This window comes from Zootoca vivipara, chromosome 12 (genome assembly GCF_965207765.1).
Source record: "Zootoca vivipara chromosome 12, rZooViv2.hap1.1, whole genome shotgun sequence".
Taxonomy (NCBI): domain Eukaryota; kingdom Metazoa; phylum Chordata; class Lepidosauria; order Squamata; family Lacertidae; genus Zootoca; species Zootoca vivipara.
The window spans coordinates 32,660,021-32,672,650 of NC_142595.1; the positions used below are offsets into that span (position 1 = coordinate 32,660,021).

The window sequence follows — 12,630 nt, forward strand, 5'->3', positions numbered from 1 at the left end:
TACAAATGCACCATAAACAAGGCTCTCACGGCCCATGCATACCCAGTGCCAGTGGTCAGCCATGTCCTCGCCACCCTGGCTGGGTCAAAAATCTTTGGCAAACTGGACTTGGCCCAAGCGTATCAACAGTTGCCTGTGGACGAAGCCACAGCAGAGGCTCAGACGATTGTGACGCACAGAGGGGCATTCAGAGTAAAGCGGCTGCAATTTGGCGTTAGCGTGGCACCAGGCATATTCCAGAATCTAATGGACTCTCTCCTTAAAGGGATTCCTGGCGTCACCCCCTTCTTCGATGATGTACTGATCGCCGGGCCCACACCAGAGGAATTTGAGGACCGCCTCCGCTCCGTCCTGCACCGTTTCCAGACGGCGGGCCTCAAGGTGAAGCGGGAAAAGTGTTTACTGGGAGTGCCGCAGGTGGACTTTCTGGGATTTAAGGTGGACGCAGAAGGGGTCCATCCAACCGGTGACAAGGTACGGGCCATTTGTGAGGCCCCAGCGCCCAAGAGCAAGCCCGAACTTCAGTCATTCTTGGGACTATTGAACTTTTACCATGCCTTCCTTCCCCATAAGGCAGCGGTAGCGGAGCCCCTACACAGACTCCTAGATAAAAGGGCCCCTTGGGTGTGGGGCCAGCGACAAAGGGCCGCATTCCAGGCAGTCAAGGACTTGCTCGTCTCGAACTCGGTCTTGGCACACTTCGACGAGAGGCTGCCAGTGGTGCTGGCATGCGACGCCTCTCCCTATGGCATCGGCGCTGTCCTGGGACACCAACTCCCGGATGGAAGAGAGGTGCCGGTGGCATACTTCTCCCAGACGCTTGCTGCAGCCGAACGAAACTACTCACAGATTGACAAGGAGGGTCTGGCAATCGTGAAGGGCGTAAAAAAATTCCATGATTTCTTGTACGGGCGGCCCTTTACCATAGTGACTGACCACAAGCCGTTGCTTGGCCTGTTTGCCCCCGAGAAGCAGACCCCCCAAGTGTTGTCTCCACGTGTCCTCAGGTGGTCAATTTTCCTTGCCGGCTACCAGTATGCACTAATCCACCGCCCTGGGAAGGCGATGGGCCACGCAGACGCACTCAGCAGGCTACCACTACCAGAAACAGGCCCCGACCCAGCGCCTGCGCAAGAGGTTATGACCCTGGAGCTGCTTCCCGACCGACCCATTCAGGCACAAGAAGTTGCGCACCATTCCACAAAAGATAGGGTCATCTCCCGGGTCCTGGACTGGGTGTGGCGAGGATGGCCCAGCAGCAGCCCCGGGCCAGAATTCGCTGGCTACACAAACCGCAAACATGAACTGTCGGCCCACAAGGGGTGCCTGTTATGGGGAAGCAGGGTTGTTGTTCCCCAGCCCCTCCGCAAAAGGGTCCTCACAGCCCTACACGAGACACACCCAGGGGTAGTGAGGATGAAGGCCCTTGCCAGGAGTTATGTGTGGTGGCCGGGGATTGACAGAGAGATAGAGGCCTGGGTCCAACACTGCCAGACCTGCCAAGAATCCCGCCCGGATCCCCCAAGGGCCCCAGTCCAGCCCTGGGAGTCCGCCCGACATCCATGGTCACGCTTGCACGTGGACTTCGCTGGCCCCTTCCAGGGAAAAAACATTCTTCATAGTGGTGGATTCCTACACCAAATGGCTGGAGGTCGCACTGGTACCGTCCACTTCTACGGCGGCAGCCATCCGGGTACTACGTAAGCTGTTTGCAACCCACGGGCTCCCTGACACCCTCGTCTCGGACAATGGAACCGCATTCACGTCAGAGGAGTTCCAGACCTTCACAGCGCAGAACGCCATCCGCCACATCCGCTCAGCACCATTCCACCCTGCCACCAATGGCCAAGCGGAGCGCATGGTGCGGACCACCAAGGACAGCCTCCGCCGCATAACACAAGGGGACTGGGAATACCGCCTTGCCGCATTTCTTCTAGCACAGCACAGCACCCCAAGCACAACGACGGGCCGGAGCCCAGCTGAACTACTCATGGGCCGGCGCCTTGCAACTAGACTGGACCGACTTCACCCCGACAGAGCTCAGGATGAGGTAGTGGTGGGGAAAGGCAGGAACCCCCGGACATTTGTGGCCCAGGACCCAGTGTATGCAAAGAATTTTGGGGCAGGCCCAGCATGGGTACCCGCCACAGTCACCAAGGTGACCGGTCCCGTGTCGTACGAGGTACTAACGGAAGGGGGGCAATGTTGGCGCCGCCACTGCGACCAGCTACGGCGACGATTCCCAGGAGGAACCCGGGAGGAGAGCGGGACAGAGGGGTCCCAAGGGGACAGCAGGGCAGTGAGGCCTGTAGAGCGAGAGGGGTGGGCAGGGGAAGCAGAAGCAGTAGGCACAGAGGGGCGCCCCGAGGCTGGAAGGACACCGGAACCAGAGTCACAACCTAGTGGTTCAGTGGCGCCAGACCAGACAGCCCCGGCACAGCCAGCAGCCTCGGAACACGAGCCAGAACCAGAACCCCTGACCAAGGAACACCCCAGGCCACAACGCACACGGAGGCGGCCAGCAGACCTTGGGGACTACGAATGCAACTTCCCGGGCAGGACTGGAACTTAGAGGGGAGGGGTGTTATGTACTGAGCTGAATCCTAGAACAATAGGATTCAGAATCAGCGGGAGCTACCCAATCCAACTCCAGGTGGAAGTGAATCCGCAACCTGATTGGCCTGCGGGAGCAGCCAATCAGGCGGCTGGCAGAAGTGAATCTGCTACCTGATTGGCCTGTAGGAGCAGCCAATCAGGCTGCAGGCAGAAGTCAATCCACAATATAATTGGCCCACAGGTGTAGCCCTGAAGTAGCCAATCACGCAAGGCCCATTGTGTAAATAATGTATATAAGCAGATGGTTTTGGGAAAAGAGCCATTCGTCTTCTCTTCTTCTCCTTGATGAATATGAGCTGAATAAAGAGCATGAAATTCACTCTCGACTCCGAGTATATTTCAGTAGTCATGGCAGTTAAACAGGTTTGAAACAATGCTGTGCTCTTTTAAAAATGATTGTTTTTTGTAAAAAGAAATTGCATTTGAAAATGATCAGACTTTGGGTGAAATCTTTATTGGTGTGGTGTGGGAGTTTGGTTGAACTCATGACTTTTGATGTGGCCTATTTCTTCCTTTTCTACAAAACATCCCTCTGGTGGTCTGCAATCTGTAGTCTGCACTTCCTGAGCATCTCATGACTTCCTTGGGTGGCGTTTCCTGAAAGCACTAGAAATTGTGGAGGTTGTCTACCACGCCTACGATAGCTGCCTGGCGGTTGTTGTTTTTAAAGTAGCATCTTATTTTATTTTTAAAGTGATCCATGTGTGGATGTTGTGGCATTGCGTTTTGATTTCAAGGTAAAAAGACAGACCAGTTTCATGCAGTTGGTAGCCAACCTCCTCAGCTTCCTCCACTTCGACTGAAGCCCAAGGAAAGAAGTCATGAGATAACTCATCCCATGTGGCTTTTTCAGATCAGGAAGCTCAGGCAGGCAAGAGGGCCACAGAGTGCTGGAGAAATTGATTAAAACCAAAAAAAGCCCACCCCACTACTGGTCACCTTTGCAATGAATTATAAAGTAAGTAAGCTCAACCCCAGCTCACCGTAACTGCAAATACTTTCTGAAGAGCACTGAGAAAGAGGCAGAAAAATGCAAGCATATTTCTCTGGGGAAGAAATTTTCAAGCAATTAGAAGACAGATTTTAGCACAGCATGAGTTTGAGACAAGGTTAAATTTGTTTGTGTTGGCAATAGCTTTAGTTCCATCACAGCCCTAGTCCCCAACTGCTTAATCCCAGTTCCACAACCTTATCCACAATATAGGGTTCATCTTTGGAAGGCCACTGGAAAGGAAGAATGGGAGAGGCCACCTCATCTCTCAGACACGACGTATTTTCATCTCGCTTCTCTTGAGGGAATAGTAGAAGCCCTTCCACTGGGCCCAGTTAATGCCACTTGCATAGGAGAGGTGGGCCCCGCCAAGGTAGAAGCCATTCAGGTTGGAAACATGACAGCTCTTGAACCACCAGGCACCCGAAGACAGCGCTGCACAGTTCTGCACAAAAAGGTCTTGGTCCCGGTCGAACGTGGAGAACTTCTGGCCATTGTGGTAGGTCAATGAGTCACCTGGTGGGAGCACAAAGAAAATGGTGTGACCAAAATGTGGATTCCATAAAGCAAGGGTGGGTAATCTGTGGCACCTCAGATATTGCTAGACTCCCACAAGCTCATTGTGAAGGCCAGTGGTCAAGGATGATGGGAGCTGTAGCTCTGCAGCACCTGAGGTTAGCTACCTGCCATGAAACCTGCTGGAATAAAAAGCTGGAGTAGTGTGCTTACTTCAGAGTAGATTCACTTCCAGATAGGGGCCCTAGCTTGATACAACTGGCCGTTGGCATGCTTTCCAATGAGTGGACTTTCTTGTGATCTGAGTTTCGGGGCAATTATACTTAACCACACTGATGTATAGAAAATTTCCCCAAAGTTAAGAACCAATCCCTAGGAGGGGAGTTTGATCCAATGTATTGTCCTTATGTGACTCAGAACTAGGAATTCTGGATTATGTGGTGTTGGGTGGGATTGGAGGTCACTTCAGGACTCTCTACAACAGTAGCAGGGAGTCTGTGACTTCAAGAGTTCCTGGACCCCCATCAGCTATACTGGCTGGGGCAGATTGAAGTTAGGAGTCCGACATATGGAGGTTCACATGTTCCTCGGTGCTGCACTCCAACTCCACATATCCCTGACTATTGTCCATGCTGGCTAAGACTGATGGAATTTGAACAACCTTTTGAGGGCCTGAAGCTCTCCACCCTTGCTATTGTAGTTGAAGGACCTATTTCAGGGGGTAGAGCCAAGTGTTAGGAGCTAGCACCCAACCCAATCCTGGGTATGGGGTGGGGGGGGTGGAGTAATAGTAGAAAGGGATGGCTGGTAACTAGGCACCCACAGCCCCTTACCTGCTCCCCCATCAATAAAGCCAGACACATGCAGTGTGTAGCCATCCTCTTCTGCACTGATAGCTTGTGGCGACAGTGAGAAGTCTGTATATCTGGCAAAGACCGTACTGTTCTCAAAGTCCTCCAGCTCCACACGTAGTTCATACTTCTGCTTCAGGGTCAGGAGGTGGATATTTTGCAGCCCTGGGGCCCATAGAGCAGATAAGAAGTATTATTTAGGAACTCAAATTGTATACACACAGAACATAAAACAGCCACACAACCACCCACTCTTTTCGTTGGGAGCTAAGCATTGTCTGAGCCAGTGTCTTTGGACAGAAAAGTGGTGGGCAGGCAGAAAAATGAAGGGGAACTTGGCTGCATCTCCTGGCTCAGAGTCACTATAAACATGCTCACATTTTACACTGGAATCGTCTGGGCTCAGAAACATGTTTCAGCTGCATAGGGAAGAAACCCAAACATTTGGTGTTCCAGAATGTCCTGGCAAAGGAAAATGTCTGTGTCAAGAGCCATTGGGGGGGGGGGGGTTTGCTGGAGAAGGAGGTAGGCTGGGAAGTGCATATGAAGAGAAAAGACAAGGAGGTCTCCTTGGAACAAAACCGATGGCCTGCTGAGAAGAGAAAAAGAGGGCTGGGAAAAGGTCTCACGTTATACCCTAGATAAATGGTTGAAGAAAGTTATGCTCATCAGTATCTCAAAGAAATTGTAATTTCATGCAACTAAAGGTGATGTTGATCTTTCTGATTCTACCTCTTTTTAGCGGTTATTTATTAACTATGTGGGGACGTGGGTGGCGTTGTGGGTTAAACCACTGAGCCTAGGGCTTGCCGATCAGAAGGTCGGCCGTTCGATTCCCCGCGACGGGGTGAGCTCCCGTTGCTCGGTCCCTGCTCCTGCCAACCTAGCAGTTCAAAAGCACCTCAAAGTGCAAGTAGACAAATAGGTACCGCTCTGGCAGGAAGGTAAATGGCATTTCCGTGTGCTGCTCTGGTTTGCCAGAAGCGGCTTTGTCATGGTGGCCAAATGACCTGGAAGCTGTACACCGGCTCCCTTGGCCAATAATGCGAGATGAGCGCAGCAACCCCAGAGTCAGTCACGACTGGACCTAATGGTCAGGGGTCCCTTTATTAACTACGTGACAATACAGTCACACAGGTGGCAGACCCTTGTCTGTAAATGGGGAGGAACCCCTTTCTCTTATTTGCTTTGTTGTGCAATGTAAGCTGAGTTTTTATACCTCGCTGACAACTTCGTAACTCTGGGCTCATTCGGACTCCCTTTTGTGCCATGTTTCTAAGCACAGGTCCACACTTCAAAGCACAGGGTCCAAGAGCGTTTTGTTGGGGTTTTTTGTTTGCCCCAATGCCTTCCCCATTCTCTTTACCACTAAATCAGAGCAAACTGCAACCCACAGAAAACTTGAATTGTGTTAAAAGAGCAGGTTTTCATGGGGAAAGAAAAGTACTCCGTTTTAAAGAATGGATCTGTGCCTAAAAAGTGCAGGGCAAATGGTAAGTGTGGATGAGCCTAATATCCATTCCAAACGGCCTCAGTCCTGTATACCTGAAGGAGTGTCTCCACCCCCACCATTCAGCCCGGACACTGAGATCCAGCACCGAGGGCCTTCTGGCGGTTCCCTCATTGCGAGAAGTGAGGTTACAGGGAACCAGACAGAGGGCCTTCTCGGTAGTGGCCCCACCCTGTGGAACCCCCTCCCAGAAGATGTCAAGGCAATAAGTAACTATCCTACTTTCAGAAGACAACTGAAGGCAGCCCTGTTTAGGGAAGTTTTTAATGTTTTATGCTGTACTGTTTTTAATATTCGGTTGGAAGCTGCCCAGAGTGGCTGGGGAAGCCCAGCCAGATGGGTGGGGTATAAATAATAAATTATTATTATTATTATTATTATTATTATTATTATTATTATTATTATTATTATTATTTCATCATTTTTGACCAGTTGGCTTTTGGATTTTATCATCAAAACCTCCTTGTACTGAATTCATATTAGGTTTTGGTTGTCAATGGTTGTTTGGTGGTGGTGGTGGTAGTGGTGGTGGTTGTTGTTTAAAAGGAGGGGGGAGAGAAAGAGGGTATTTCCCATTACGCATTTCTATTTACCCAGCCAGTATTCACTGTCTGCTCTGCCAAAGCCAAAGCGATAGTCATTCCATCCCCGAAAGAAACTGATTGAACCATTGAATCGTTTCTGGAAAACCTGGAAAATGTGGAGGCAGGTAAATGACAGCATTAATCTCTAATGAACTGGTACCCACTCACCCCCCCCATCACCCTCCCATCACCATGGAAAACAGGAATCCCAAAGTGGTGGTTACATGAAGGAGATGGTGTGCCTTCAAAAACAAAGATTCCTTCTTCCCATAAACATTCACTCCCTCCTGTCTTTTTAAAACTAAACTTTACTTAAAGCCTGCCTTTCCTGTTGGAAAAATGAAAACAGTGGGACACAAGAAAATATCAAAAATGAAACATAAGAAAATATCAACTAGGGTATTTAAAAAATCCAAAGGCTAAAAACAGGGAACATTGTACCTATGCACTTCAATGTTTGAGTGCAATTATGCATCAATATATGCTCACAAATGAGAAAGACAGACAGACAGACAGACAGACAGACAGACAGACAGACAGACAGAGAATGAGAGAGAGAGGACAATGGTCAAAAAGAGGAAAGATATGAAATAATTTACCAAAAATCACACACAAACTTTGTTTCATTGTGGTGCCTTTTCACAGTGAAACACCTGGGAAAGCTGAGCTACCTCCATCAATCTGCCCCAACCCTGTGATCCCTACTGCCAGGTTGAGATGGCCCTCCCATCCCACACTTTGCTCTTGTTACCGTCCATTTTCCATCGTCGGTGGTCATGTCGCAGTACACAGGCACAGGGATATTAGGGCCCGCGGGATAAATAAGGTACACGCCATCTGTCTCAGAGCCTTGGTCATAAACGTCTTCACAGTCTAGTGGGAGGCTTTCTTCGCAGTGTTGTGGCTGCCGGGCTGCCGCAGTGGAGGCAAAATATTTTTTTAAAAAAAAACAACAACCAGAAGTTAAATGTATGTGCTCAATGTGGGGATGTTTGGGAAGGGTCATCGCTCCTCTGCATTCATCTAACTCCTCACATACAGTGGAATTGCTGAATAGGGTTTATAAGCTTAAAGCACACTTTTGGAAGGAAATAAACACTTTCTGTGCTTCCCGGGACCTCACACCAATCCTTGAAGTGGGGATTGTGAGACAGTGTTGTTTTCTTTTAAAGAAAAGAATCCTGGAGACTTGTAAGCTACTCAGAGTAACACACACCTAAGTCTATTGATTTCACTGGACTGTAAGGCCATGATTTGCAAAGCTTGTTTATTTACAGGTAAAAGTAAAGGGACCCCTGACGATTAGGTCCAGTCGTGACCGACTCTGGGGTTGCGCGCTCATCTCGCATTATTGGCCGAGGGAGCCGGCGTATAGCTTCCAGGTCATGTGGCCAGCATGACAAAGCCACTTCTGGTGAACCAGAGCAGCACACAGAAACACTGTTTACCTTCCTGCTGTAGCGGTTCCTATTTATCTACTTGCATTTTGACATGCTTTCAAACTGCTAGGTTGGCAGGAGATGGGACCGAGCAACGGGAGCTCACCCCATCACAGGGATTCGAACTGCTGACCTTCTGATCAGCAAGCCCTAGGCTCAGTGGTTTAACCCACAGCGCCACCTGGGTCATGCATTGCATTAGCTCCAGGAAGCAGTCAAACATCCAACATTTGGGGGGGGGGAGACTCTAGCTCAGTGGAACGGCATCAGCTTTGCATGCAGAAGGCTTCAAGTTCAATAATCCACATCTTTAGGAAGTCTTACCTGAAACCCTAAAGACCCACTTCCAGCCACATGCCCTGGAAAAACTGGGACACCCTGGGGTTTTTTCCCTGTGAGAGTATGGCATTCATAATTGGCACCTTGCTCTCTTGTGATTTGGGGCCAAGACCTCACCCTGAAAAAAACATTTTCTCCAGGTCTACGATCTCGCACCAGTCACATGACTTGTGCAGGATTTTGGACCCAGAAGATGGTGTCCTGGATTGGGGCTGCGCTGTGTTGGGAGGGCATGCAATCCATGTAGACTACTCAGCTAGATGGACCAATGGCCTGACTTAATATAAGGCAGCTGCTTCTTATGTGTCTTATCGAATTCTGCTAGTCTTTGGTGTACCATTCATGCCCCCCAAAGCAACAGTGTGCCCAAGAGACCCCCATTGCAAAAGAAACCCAACCCTCTACATCAAAAAGAACACAAACACAAAATAAGCTTCTCTTTTCACTGCTGTCTATTTCAGATGCCAAAATGTTTATGCTCAGCCCCTACTCAATGATGTGAGTGTGGTCTGGCAAAGAAGGTGATGGATAGGTAGCTAGTCTCCACCAACCAACCATCAGAGGAGATGCTAGGGATTGAAGATGGGATCTTTTTCATGCAAAGGGTCCCTGAGCTATATGGCCATAGCTGCCAAGTTATCCCTTTTTTAAGGGATTTTCCATTATGCTGAATAGGCTTCCTCGCGAGAAAAGGGAAAACTTGGCAGCTATGTATATGGCCCTAATGGGAAGGGATAGGAATGGCAGAGAATAAACATGAGGGGCTTGGGCAGGCTCCACATAGCAAAGTCAGCAGGTCTTACCTTCAGGGTTGATGGCCTGTCCTTGTGAGGTGGGCAACTGAACAAGGAAGAGTAGGAACAGCAAGCCTGGCTGGAACAGAGAGGCCTGGGAGAGCCAGTAAGAAAGAGCATGGTATTTTAAAACATGGTACATACTGTGGACACAACAGAAAACGTGGAGAGGTGCTCTCCAGGGTAGTTGGAGCAATAATCTGACTTGGCATAAGGCAACGTCCTATGTTGTAAGGATACAGTGGTTGTGGGGTGTGTGTGTGTAGACTGCTTTGTATTCCTTGAAGGAAAGGCAAGATAAAAACGGGATCAATCATCCTCTATTTCCAAGCTGAGAGTGTTATTGCTTAAGTATCCAAAAGTCTACCACCCATTCACAAAATGGAAACATCTTGGAGGAACACTGAAAATTGCAGAACACAGCACAACACAATTGCAGAACAAATTAGCAAATTGCACAACAAATAAGCAGGGGAGGAAGATCCAGAAACAGACCAGCAAGGACAGAGCTTTCTCAGTGGCTACAAGATGCCGGCTGTCTTCTGGTGAGGGGCGTGACCAGAAAAGTTTTTTTAAGGTGAATGGGACAGTCACTGGAATCCTGAACAGGGAACACCCCACACAGCAACATTTTGTTGCAGATTTCTCTTGTAACTACTACTAACAACATTTCAGGGAAAGATTGTCGGCTAGTCTGGTCCTATGCTGAGGATTCTTCGCTGAGATTTCCCTCGATGAAATCTGAGTGAGAAAGCCACCACTTTGTTTTACTTGGAATTGAACTGAAGTTTTGGCCAACAGCCTGACATCCAGCGAGAACGCACCACAAAGAAATCTGAGTTTAGCATTCATGCCAATCTTGCTTGAAACAGCTCCCTCTTCCCTCAGACTGAAACCTAAAATGGACATAACATTTTAAATCTTCAAATGCTTGGCTTAATCTTTGTTTTATGGCTTGTTCTGAAGCTTTCACAAACCCCCTTGAGTCCCACCCCCCCTTTTATTGGAAGGTAGGGCAAATATTATAATGGAATACCCGCAGTGGCATTAAACTATCCTCCTTTTTCAGGCGTTCATTGAATTTATGGAGGGAGGAATAGGGATCATTGCCTTCCATTCTTGCTCCCAATCGCTACCTATATAACAACTTCTGCATACACAGTTGGGGGGGGGGGAGAGGGAGGCTTTCTCTGTGCAATCTGCAAAAGTTGCAAAGTTTGTACAAACAACCAGATGTACTTTGGGTGATATCCAGTGCTATTCATACTCAGAGCAGACCCAAGGGACTTAAGCAACTTGAGTCTATTTATTTCAATCGGTCTGCTCTTGGTATGACTTACCTGGATATGACCTCATTAAATCTGCATTTTAAAATTTCCTAATGGTGCTATTGCTTTCACTTGCGCACCTTTCATTCTTTTTTCCCCCTCCTTAATTAATTTAACCTTACCTGTTCCTGCTCTCCTTGTCTCCCTACTTTTCCAGTCCAAATTAAAGAGTTGTGCTTCTGCTAATTTGCCAAGTTCTACTACGGTTACGATATGTGATTAGTGTCACATATCACCAGCACCATCATTGACTGATGAGTCCTTCATAACTCCATACATTCTGGATACAGACTGCTTGCTTGTTTCGGATCAAAGCTCTAGTAGTCCGGTGAAATTTCTCAATTTAGAAAGCAGGCACAAGATATTGTTAGACATATGACTAGTAGAATAAGCATGCCTGTGGCTTGTAGGGGGTGGGGATGTCAATTGTAGAACAAATGACTAGATTTTGGAATGCAAGAAAAGCCCTCCTGGGTCAAACACAAAGTCTCTATAGCCCCGCATTCTGCTTCTCACTGCAGCTAGCCTGAATAATCAGTGGTGAACACAGGAAAGACATGAGTTCAATAGCCCTCATCAGCATCTGGTTTTCAGAGGTATACTATCACTGAAGCTGGAGGCTCCACTAGGTACTACAATGGGTAACAACCATTGTTAGACGTCTCCTCTTTTAAAAACAATTACTCTCAAGCCATTGCAAAGTCTTTGATCAGTGAATCCCACTAATTAAATAAATCTTACACTTGTGTAGATCACTGCCAAAAACCACTGATAATGGGGGGGGGGATATTGCAAAGCCATGTGAAGAAAATTAGACCCAGATTCCCTCACCAACCACCACCACACACAAACAAACACTCTCCCCTCAGATTACTACATTACCTTCATGTTGTCCTACAGTTCCTCTTCCTTTACAATTCTTGTTCCTGTATTTATAAGTCTGGTGTGCAGATCTCTTCCCTGCTCCTTTAGAAGCTGTTTCTCCCACCCAAGTTCCTTCCTCTCCTCTTGCCAGGTCTGGCATGCAGCTGCAAACAGGTTGTCTATTTACCCCCTCCCACCCCCAATGCCTGCCCACTAACACCCCCCTGGGCCAGGGATCAGAGACAATATGGAAATCCTGGATTTATAGTCCTGCAAGAATAAGAAGCCAGGAGGGTTGGGAGTGTGTGTGTGGAGGGGGGTGTATAAAATAACTGAAAGACAGGAAATGAAAGTTGGGGGAGAGCGGGAGAGAGAGACTAAACAAGCCAAGAGCTTAGATGCTGTCCAGGGCTCTTGGCACATACGAGTTTTCATTATTCACCCTTCACACGCACGTGCAAGAAGCTGTGTGTGTGTGTGTGTGCATGCAATAAGGGAGGGCTAACTTCAAACTTTGGATGGAGAGAGTAGAATTATTGGCGATCAAGACTCTTCTCCAACAGCCTGTGGGATCCAGTGGTCTGTGGGATCCAATGGAGTGTCGGAATTACAGGAGCCAACTTTCCTGGGTTTGGTGAGGGAGCTTTAGTGGCTAGAAAGTAAAGAGCCTGGGAACAAAGACCTCTGAAAGAACTTGATGTTCAATGGTAAAAGAGAGAGGCAGGGAGCCAAGCAGAACTGATGCCTGACTAAGGGAGGGAGCCTTTTGCACACTATTGCTGATGCACTCCTCAACAC

At 48.5% G+C, this 12,630-nt stretch overlaps 1 protein-coding gene across 1 annotated transcript; it reads right to left on the reverse strand.

Moving 5' to 3' along the window:
- Positions 1-3,048: 3,048 nt before the first annotated feature.
- On the reverse strand, positions 3,049-12,179 carry MFAP4 (microfibril associated protein 4). Its single transcript, XM_035135695.3, has 6 exons — positions 11,851-12,179; positions 9,650-9,734; positions 7,820-7,980; positions 7,078-7,174; positions 4,957-5,139; positions 3,049-4,123 (listed from the first exon to the last, which is right to left on the reverse strand). Exons 1-6 carry the CDS (start codon positions 11,854-11,856, stop codon positions 3,876-3,878), a joined length of 780 nt encoding a protein of 259 aa, XP_034991586.1. The 5' UTR covers positions 11,857-12,179; the 3' UTR covers positions 3,049-3,875.
- Positions 12,180-12,630: the final 451 nt, after the last annotated feature.